The sequence below is a fragment of the Entelurus aequoreus genome, linkage group LG25, assembly GCF_033978785.1.
Source record: "Entelurus aequoreus isolate RoL-2023_Sb linkage group LG25, RoL_Eaeq_v1.1, whole genome shotgun sequence".
In the NCBI taxonomy this organism is placed as follows: Eukaryota; Metazoa; Chordata; class Actinopteri; order Syngnathiformes; family Syngnathidae; genus Entelurus; species Entelurus aequoreus.
Window position 1 is genome coordinate 6,948,188 of NC_084755.1, and position 11,160 is coordinate 6,959,347.

The window sequence follows — 11,160 nt, forward strand, 5'->3', positions numbered from 1 at the left end:
CTGCAGTAGGACATGGCATTACATTTGGCTATGTATAATAACTATCTGCAGTAGGACATGGCATTACATTTGGCTATGTATAATAACTATCTGCAGTAGGACATGGCATTACATTTGGCTATGTATAATAACTATCTGCAGTAGGACATGGCATTACATTTGGCTATGTATAATAACTATCTGCAGTAGGACATGGCATTACATTTGGCTATGTATAATAACTATCTGCAGTGGGACATGGCATTACATTTGGCTATGTATAATAACTATCTGCAGTAGGACATGGCATTACATTTGGCTATGTATAATAACTATCTGCAGTAGGACATGGCATTACATTTGGCTATGTATAATAACTATCTGCAGTAGGACATGGCATTACATTTGGCTATGTATAATAACTATCTGCAGTAGGACATGGCATTACATTTGGCTATGTATAATAACTATCTGCAGTAGGACATGGCATTACATTTGGCTATGTATAATAACTATCTGCAGTAGGACATGGCATTACATTTGGCTATGTATAATAACTATCTGCAGTAGGACATGGCATTACATTTGGCTATGTATAATAACTATCTGCAGTAGGACATGACATTACATTTGGCTATGTATAATAACTATCTGCAGTAGGACATGACATTACATTTGGCTATGTATAATAACTATCTGCAGTAGGACATGGCATTACATTTGGCTATGTATAATAACTATCTGCAGTAGGACATGGCATTACATTTGGCTATGTATAATAACTATCTGCAGTAGGACATGGCATTACATTTGGCTATGTATAATAACTATCTGCAGTAGGACATGGCATTACATTTGGCTATGTATAATAACTATCTGCAGTAGGACATGGCATTACATTTGGCTATGTATAATAACTATCTGCAGTGGGACATGGCATTACATTTGGCTATGTATAATAACTATCTGCTGTAGGACATGGCATTACATTTGGCTATGTATAATAACTATCTGCAGTAGGACATGGCATTACATTTGGCTATGTATAATAACTATCTGCAGTGGGACATGGCATTACATTTGGCTATGTATAATAACTATCTGCAGTAGGACATGGCATTACATTTGGCTATGTATAATAACTATCTGCAGTAGGACATGGCATTACATTTGGCTATGTACAATAACTATCTGCAGTAGGACATGGCATTACATTTGGCTATGTATAATAACTATCTGCAGTGGGACATGGCATTACATTTGGCTATGTATAATAACTATCTGCTTTAGGACATGGCATTACATTTGGCTATGTATAATGACTATCTGCAGTAGGACATGGCATTACATTTGGCTATGTATAATAACTATCTGCAGTGGGACATGGCATTACATTTGGCTATGTATAATAACTATCTGCAGTGGGACATGGCATTACATTTGGCTATGTATAATAACTATCTGCAGTAGGACATGACATTACATTTGGCTATGTATAATAACTATCTGCAGTAGGACATGGCATTACATTTGGCTATGTCTAATAACTATCTGCAGTGGGACATGGCATTACATTTGGCTATGTCTAATAACTATCTGCAGTGGGACATGGCATTACATTTGGCTATGTATAATAACTATCTGCAGTAGGACATGGCATTACATTTGGCTATGTACAATAACTATCTGCAGTAGGACATGGCATTACATTTGGCTATGTATAATAACTATCTGCAGTGGGACATGGCATTACATTTGGCTATGTATAATAACTATCTGCTTTAGGACATGGCATTACATTTGGCTATGTATAATGACTATCTGCAGTAGGACATGGCATTACATTTGGCTATGTATAATAACTATCTGCAGTGGGACATGGCATTACATTTGGCTATGTATAATAACTATCTGCAGTGGGACATGGCATTACATTTGGCTATGTATAATAACTATCTGCAGTAGGACATGACATTACATTTGGCTATGTATAATAACTATCTGCAGTAGGACATGGCATTACATTTGGCTATGTCTAATAACTATCTGCAGTGGGACATGGCATTACATTTGGCTATGTCTAATAACTATCTGCAGTGGGACATGGCATTACATTTGGCTATGTATAATAACTATCTGCAGTAGGACATGGCATTACATTTGGCTATGTCTAATAACTATCTGCAGTAGGACATGGCATTACATTTGGCTATGTCTAATAACTATCTGCAGTAGGACATGGCATTACATTTGGCTATGTATAATAACTATCTGCAGTAGGACATGGCATTACATTTGGCTATGTATAATAACTATCTGCAGTAGGACATGGCATTACATTTGGCTATGTATAATAACTATCTGCAGTAGGACATGGCATTACATTTGGCTATGTATAATAACTATCTGCAGTAGGACATGGCATTACATTTGGCTATGTATAATAACTATCTGCAGTAGGACATGGCATTACATTTGGCTATGTATAATAACTATCTGCAGTAGGACATGGCATTACATTTGGCTATGTATAATAACTATCTGCAGTAGGACATGGCATTACATTTGGCTATGTATAATAACTATCTGCAGTAGGACATGGCATTACATTTGGCTATGTATAATAACTATCTGCAGTAGGACATGGCATTACATTTGGCTATGTATAATAACTATCTGCAGTAGGACATGGCATTACATTTGGCTATGTCTAATAACTATCTGCAGTGGGACATGGCATTACATTTGGCTATGTATAATAACTATCTGCAGTAGGACATGGCATTACATTTGGCTATGTATAATAACTATCTGCAGTAGGACATGACATTACATTTGGCTATGTATAATAACTATCTGCAGTAGGATATGGCATTACATTTGGCTATGTCTAATAACTATCTGCAGTGGGACATGGCATTACATTTGGCTATGTATAATAACTATCTGCAGTAGGACATGACATTACATTTGGCTATGTATAATAACTATCTGCAGTAGGATATGGCATTACATTTGGCTATGTATAATAACTATCTGCAGTAGGACATGACATTACATTTGGCTATGTCTAATAACTATCTGCAGTGGGACATGGCATTACATTTGGCTATGTATAATAACTATCTGCAGTGGGACATGGCATTACATTTGTTTTAAGTGGCTTTAAAAGGCCTTTCCACTCCAATAAAATCCTTCTTCGTGCTATTAATGATGTAAAGGCGATACTATCCCTAAAAGTCTGCTTAATTTTTTTGATAGTTTGATGGAATTCCAAAAATAGCCAATTCTGCTCAAGGCGTCAATTTAACATTTAGTGCATCTGCAAGATGTTTAAAAATATGTAGGGGTACACAAAAACAAATTGGACGTGACCTGGGCTGCATAATTAGTTACATAGCTAAATTAAAGACACTTTAGGATAAATGTGACATTCACTGTTGACAATGAACATTTTCACTAACCTCAACTCTGTTTTTTGTGGTTGTTGTTTTTATTCAGTGACACTTCTCTGTATGTTTGTGATTTTTATTTTTGTTCTTACCTCTTTTTTTCCTTTTTAGTCAGTTATTGTGATTGTCTATCTGCTTGTGGTGAAGAGGAAGGCAGTACATTGCTACCATTGTGACTGAAATGTAGGATGGGGGGTGGGAGGGGGTGTTTTTATTTTACTTTTATTTTAAGTCATTTATCACTTTTTAGTATTTTTTGTTGTATATTTTTTGGGGGGGGGGACAAAAAAAGTGTCTGTTTTCTCATTACCTATATTATGATTTCCCTATCAAATGAATAAATAAATACTATTTTTTTAAAAAGGGCAATAAAAAGCATTCAATGAGATTGGCTGATACCTGCAGAAACCCTAATTACATAATGGGGTGCTGGGGAAGAAATCGATTCACATGTAAATCGCAATTCCTTTTTATTATGATCCTGAATCGATTCATAATTTTCAACAATCAATTTTCAAAAAGATGTCTTTGAGGGCATATCTGTGCTTACTCGTTACATCATATATCAGCTGACAAAAAAGCTTTTTTAACCCGTAACCTGTTTTGAAAAGGGTAAATAGTTATTAATGCACCAAATGATATACTGTGAGAATCAAGAATCAATTTGAACTTGTCAGCCTAAGAATGGAATTGACGAGTGAGTTATAAGATCCACATCCCTTCTAAGTAATACTTTCCAAATTTAAGAACCAAATTGTCACAATTATGCAGCAATAGAGAAACGTACAAAATAGAATTGGTGAAAAAGTGAGGTGGGTGTGGCTTACAAAGAGGTGGAAAGTAGAATTCACGTATAGATTGCAGTTCCCTTGAGACTGACAGTAATGAAATGTTTCTTCCACAGATGCCCTTCTGAAGAAAGTCTTCTCCTCTTCTTCCGTGGTTGGCTACAACTTTGTGTCCTCTTTGCTGGTGCTGTTGGGACTTATTAAGGTGGGCTCGCCATCCATGTCGTCCTTTCCCTCGCCACACTTACACTTTCCTCTCCTCCTGCCCGTGGTCAGAGCGAGGAGAAGGTGAAGCCGGTGCTGGTGGTGGCCGGTCACCTGCAGGCCTTGGAGCACGCCGTTCGCCAGGACTACTTCCCCACGGAGAGCAAGGCTGTGCTGAATGCCTTCATGTCCCGGTAAGGGCGTGACAGAATGAGCCGGTCAGCAAGCAGCTTCCAGGTATAAAACGCTGTGCCATCCTCAGGGCTGAAGCATTACTGTGTATGAATGTTATCACACCTGCTGTGTTGGGATTATTGTCGGCTTTTATTCACAAAACGTGCATTTTCCTTTTTAATGTAACTTCTCAATGCATTGCAACTTTCATTCATTTGAGGTGAGTGACATATATATTTTGTTAATACCGTACATTTCGGACTGTAAGCTGCTACCTTTTTCCTGCGGCTTATAATTTTATGGATTTTTCTTCGCTGACGGCCGTAATGCAAATAGTTAAAAAGAAACAAGCAAAGACACGGAATAGGTCTGCGCTATAGCGGCATCTTTTGCATAAGTTTGTCCACTGCGCGTGCTGCATTGCCCTTCTATATAGACTGAGCTTTCAACCGGAACTCGAAGTGCCATTCCGTCTTCTAGGCGTCCATAGCGTTTTTACTCGTATGAGTTCTTCATTCATCAGTCCAAGCAATGTTTGTAAGTTTTACAATATAACTAAAACAATTCTTACTTACTAAAGCGTCCCATGTGTGATGTCTGTAGGAGTGTTTTCGTGCATATTTGTAATGAAGCCAGCGTCGTTAGCATTCGCTAATATGCTAACACGTTTACAAGTCTCTGTGTTAGTATTATTAACTTACAATGGCATTCTTTTTGTATTGTTTGTGTTGCAAATTTCGTCAGTAAATTCACCAAAATGTCACCGTGGAGTTATTGAGTCTGTTTAGCTCAGGGGTCGGCAACCCGCGGCTCCGGAGCCGCATGCGGCTCTTTGACTACTCTGATGCGGCTCAGCTGCATACTTGCCGACCCTCCCGGTTTTCCCAGTATACTTAACGACCTCCCCGATTTTCCCAGGAGACTGCCTCTCCTAGAAATCTCCCAGGGCAAATATTATCCTATTTTCACTCTAATGACTTAATCAAGGGCGTGCCCTAATGGCACTGCATTAATTGTCCTCTATAGCATTTACAAACAGCGTGCCAGCCCGGCCACATGTTACATGTTGCTTTTACTTGCACACGTAGGCGACAGCAAGGCATACTTGCTCAACAGCCACACAGCTTACACTGACGGTAGTCGTACAAAAACAACTTTAACATTGTTACGTTACAAATATGCGCCACACTGTGAACCCACACCAAAAAAGAATGACAAAAACATTTCTGGAGAACATCCGCACCGTAACACAACACAACAAATACCCAGAATCCCATGCAGCCCTAACTCTTCCGGTCTACATTATACACCCCCGCTACCACCAAACCCCCCCACACATCAACCCCCCACCCCCTTCTCCGTGCGTCGGTTGAGCGGAAGAGTTAGGGCTGCATGGGATTCTGGGTATTTGTTGTGTTGTGTTTATGTTGTGTTACAGTGCAGATGTTCTCCAGAAATGTGTTTGTCATTCTTTTTTGGTGTGGGTTCAAAGTGTGGCGCATATTTGTAACGTAACAGTGTTAAAGTTGTTTTTGTACGGCTACCGTCAGTGTAAGCTGTGTGGCTGTTGAACAAGTATGCCTTGCTGGCACTGACGTGGGCAAGCAAAAGCTGCATTCAACATGTGGCCAAGCAGGTAGGCTGTTTGAGCAGGCTGTAGAGGGCGCTAAAAGCAGTGCCAGCACGTCCTGAAATTTGGGAGTCTCCCGGAAAATTGAGAGGGTTGGCAAGAAAGACGCTATCAAGCGCCATTCTATTAAAAGTCGCGGGCCGCACTAACATTACATTTCCATATTGAGATGCGTGCCGGTGCGTGTGTCAGAGACCCCTGGTTAACATAGCGCAAAGCAAATTAAGCTTTGTATGCGGTGTTTTTCATTTTAAATTTTCAAAATTTTTTTGTGGCTGCCATTGTTTTCTTTCATTTGTGAAACTTTCCAAAATGGCTCTTTGAGTGGTAAAGGTTGCCGACCCCTGGTTTAGCTGATTGGAGAGCTAGCTTGCGCAGCTAGTGGGTCCATGACCATGACTTCTGTTTTGTTTGATCAGCCGTTTTACTGCCTTGTTACAGACACCGTTTGGAAACAATTAATAAACATTTACAAAATATTTCTGTGTAAATAACTCATTTCACAACATATATATTTGCGACTAATAGTCCGGTCCGGCTAATCTGAAGAATACTATGTTTTTTTCTTCTAAAATTTAGTGGGCGTGGCTTGTATGCAAAAAGTTAAAAAATAAAATACATTTGACCTTGTTGTCCTTGAACGGCAGATGACGAGATATAAGTGTAAGTCCACAGCAAATCCCTCCTTCTTTCCAGACTGGTTTGTTGTCTTTTTTGAGCCCATATTGAGTAGGCAAAATAGACAAAACTTGGTGAACGGCAAGAAAAGAAACACGCTGAAGGACTGAGAAGTGGTGACCGAGTAATAGACTGTCAGTCTTCCCCAGGGCAGCTGTGGCTACGAAAGTAGCTTACCACCACCAGGTGTGAATGAATGATGGGTTTTTAACATGTAAAGCGACTTTGAGTACTTAGAAAAGCGCTATATAAAACCCAGGTATTATTATTATTAAACAGGACGTGTTGTAGGGGGCTCCGCCTCTCCAAAATGGCCGCACCCCGTACTGCACAGGAAGTGACGTCATCAAAGTGAATGAATGAAGAGGCATATTTGGTGCCATTTCACGCTCGGTCAATGGAGGATCCACTGTATTTGCATTATTCCATATGCGAAAAATAGTTGTTTTTTTACCATTCCATTTTGGAAACCCCAGGTTCAATTGTATATGGTTTCTTTCTTGGTTCAGCGACAGCCCTTTTAAAATCATTTGAAATACTCTACTAGTTCCGGTAGTAGTAAACTGGTCCCACACGGTCACAGTTGTGTGTTTGTCACCCACAGAAAAAACCAAGCTTTGGAGTCGTGTGGCGCCTCTCGGCACAAGCTGCAGTCCACTTTGCAGACAGTCCACTCTCACAGCTGAGAGCTGACAAATCACTCATGGACACTTGGGAGCCAGCAGCGTTGTTGTCACTTGAGCTTTGGACCTGGCTGCTTGTTGACCCGCAGTCAGGTCAGTGTTGCGCAATGCTCAGACCAACATTGGATGACAAAAGAAGTCCGGTGCTGGAAACACTATCTTGTACAAAATACTTGAAGGGTACAGTTCTCTTTGAAACCTGCATGTTTAGAGTTCCTATTTTCTCATGTGTTGAATAGAAGTCTTTTCTGCCTTCAATCAGGCACCAGCTGAAATAAAATGGAGTGTTTTTCATCTTCTGCTTTGTTTTACTCTTATTATTACTCATAACATGTATCATGTCGTGTACTTGTCACTTTCAGGTGTTCCTGCAAAATAACCTCTTCAATAGTTTACATGTGTATAGAAAACATTTCAGGTTTGTGTTATGAAGATCACTTTTTTACGTGTTTTTTCCCCACAATTTAGCTGTTTTTTAATGTTTATCATTTTTTTTGTCCCGCGATGTTATGACTTCATTCTGATGACAGGTTGAATTTGTCCTCACAATATTATGTTTTTCCCAAATGGGTTTTCCAAGAACTTGATTCTTCTTACCAAAAATAAGTGTATTGCATTTTCTTAAAATTTCAACATAACATTTTAGACTTTCCATCCATCTTCAAGTGCTTATCCGGAATGGGCTCGCGGGGACAACAGCTCCAGCAGACTTCCCTCTCCAGAGCAACATTAGCAACTTCCTCCTGGGGAATCCTGAAGCGTTCCCAGGCCAGAGAGGAGATGTAATCCCCCCATTTGGTCCTTGGCCTGCCGCGTGGTCTCCTCCCAGTGGGACGTGCAACGAAGACCTCCCTAGGGAGACGCTGGTGAGGCATCCGCACGTGATGCCCGAACCACCTAAGCTGGTTCCTTTCCAAGCAAAGGAGCAGCGGCTCTACTCCGAGTCTCTCGGGTACTCCGGGTGACTGAACTTCTCACCCTATCTCTAAGGGAGATGCCAGCCACCCTTCTGGGGAAACTCATTTCGGCTGCTTGTATCCGTAATCTTATTCTTTCGGTCATGACCCACACTTCATGACCATAGGTGAGAGTAGGAATGTAGATAGCTCGGTAGACCGAGAGCTTTGCCTTCTGGCTCAGCTCTCGTTTGGTCACAACAGTGCGGCAGAGAGACTGCAATACTGCCCCAGCTGCTCCCATTCTCCGGCTGATTTCCTTCTCCATCTTTCCCTCACTCGTGAACGAGATTCTTAAACTCCTCCACCTAGGACAGAGTCTCGTTCTCTACCTGGACTGTACAAACCATCGGTTTCCTGCTGAGAATCATGGCCTCAGATTTGGAGATGCTGATCCTCATTCCAGCCACTGAACACTCGGCTGCGAACCGATCCAGTGAGAGCTGAAGGTCACGAACCGAAGGTGCCATCAGGACCACATAATCTGCAAACAGCAGTGACGCAACTTTTAGCTCCCCGAGACGTATACCCTCTCCGCCATGGCCACGACTCTGCCTAGAAATCCTGTCCATGAAAATCACAAACAGGATAGGTGACAGAGCGCAGCCCTGGCGGAGACCAACCCCCACTGGAAACGGATCCAACTTAATTCCAAGCACCCGGACACAACTCTCGCTTTGGTTGTACAGAGATTGGATGGCCCTCAGCAGGGTTCCCCTCACTCCGTACTCCCTCAGCACCTCCCACAAGATCTCCCGGGGGACCCGGTCATATGCCTTCTCCAAATCCACAAAGCACATGTAGACTGGATAGGCATACTCCCAGGCCTTCTCCAGGATTCCCGCAAGAGTAAAGAACTGGTCAGTTCCACGACCAGGACGGAATCCACATTGCTCCTCTTGAATCTGACGTTCGACTATCGGCCGGACCCTCCTTTCCAGTACCTTGGCGTAAACTTTCCCGGGGAGTCTTTTAGTGTGATACCCCTGTAATTAGCACACACCCTCTGGTCCCCCTTTTTGAATAGGGGAACCACCACCCCAGTCTGCCACTGCCTCTGCACTGTCCCAGACTTCCACACAATGTTGAAAAGGTGTATCAACCAAGACAGCCCCTCAACACCCAGAGCCTTCAGCATTTCTGGACGGATCTCGTCAACCCCCGGAGCTTTGCCACTGTGGAGTTGTCTAACTACCTCAGTGACTTCACTCCGAGAGATCTACGTCGATCCCCCATCAACTAACCCTAACCCTTTACCTCTTAATATTATTATATTTTTGTAAAATGATCACTTTATTCTCTTAAACCTCTTTCTAGCTAGATTACAACTTTTACTCTTTATATTCTGACTTTATTTTTCTAATATTTATCTTTTAATATTGTAAGATGATGTACGTTTTCTTGTCAACTTACAACTACTATCTCTTAATATGAATTGATTCTGGTATTTTCACTTGATTCACGCATAGTTAAATTACTACAACTTTCTTCTCTTAATATTATGACTTTATTCTTCTCATATTTTGATTTTATTCTGGTAGATTTATGGCATTTTCTTGTAAAGTACAACTCATTTCTAATATGACTATTCTGTCTAACTTTTTCTTCCAAATATGAATTTTATCTTCTGGTATTTTGACTTCTCGTATCATAAAATGACTACTTTTTTCTTGTAAGATTATAACACTTTCATCTCTTAACATTACTTATTTTTTTTAATATTGTGACTTAATTATTGTAAAATTGCTATTTTTTTCTTGTAAAATGACAACTTTTCCCTCTTATTATTACTATGACTTTTTTTTACAAATATTTTGATTTTATACTAAAATGACAACTATTTTCTCTTAATGTATTTTAGTGTGTTGACTATTCTTGTATTATAAAATTGCTATTTTGTACTGTAAGATTACAACTACTGTATTTACTCTTGGTATTATGAAGTCATTCTTATATTTGGACTTTTCTCATAGATTTACTACTTTTTTCTTGTAAGATTATTTGCTCTTGATATTATGACTTTATTTTTTTTTTTAAAGTATTTTAATGCTTATTTACATTTTTTCCTCTTGTTTTAAATTTTTTATTTTGATTTTATTGTTGTAAAATTACAAACATTTTTCTTGTAAAATTTCAATTTTCTCTTAATATTATGAATTTGTTCTTCTAATATTTTTCCCTTAATATGACTTTTTTCTTGTATGATTCCAATTTACCCTCTTTTTGTAATGACTTTATTTTAATATTTAAATTTTTTTCTCATTTGTAAAATATTTTTTTTCCTTTAGGATTACAATTTTTTCCTCTTAATACATATTCTTCTAATACTTTGATATAATTCTTGTAAAATTACTACTTTTTCCCCCCAGCTGTTTCCTCTTAAGATTTTGACTTTATTCTTGTAAAATGACTACTTTTTCCTGTTAAGATTGTGACTTTATTCTTTTAAAATGACTCTTTTCTTCTTAAGATTGTGACTTTATTCTAGTAAAATGACTACTTTTTCCTCATAAGATTCCAACTTTTCCTCTTAATGTTGTGACTTTCTTCTGATATTTCAACTTTATTCCAATCCAGATTGGATTGTTTGACTGAGGTGTTGGTGTTGGTTCCCTT

General features: G+C 39.4%; 1 protein-coding gene across 1 annotated transcript in view; it reads left to right on the plus strand.

Annotated features, from left to right (window-relative positions):
• rangap1a (RAN GTPase activating protein 1a) overlaps nucleotides 1-7,887 on the plus strand; it is a 48,174-nt gene extending 40,287 nt beyond the window's left edge. The window contains exons 14-16 of the mRNA XM_062036451.1: nucleotides 4,336-4,424; nucleotides 4,496-4,617; nucleotides 7,510-7,887. Coding sequence (XP_061892435.1) covers nucleotides 4,336-4,424; nucleotides 4,496-4,617; nucleotides 7,510-7,591 — 293 coding nt within the window. The 3' untranslated portion in view covers nucleotides 7,592-7,887. The remainder of the gene's footprint in view (nucleotides 1-4,335; nucleotides 4,425-4,495; nucleotides 4,618-7,509) is intronic.
• The last annotated feature ends 3,273 nt before the right edge of the window (nucleotides 7,888-11,160 follow it).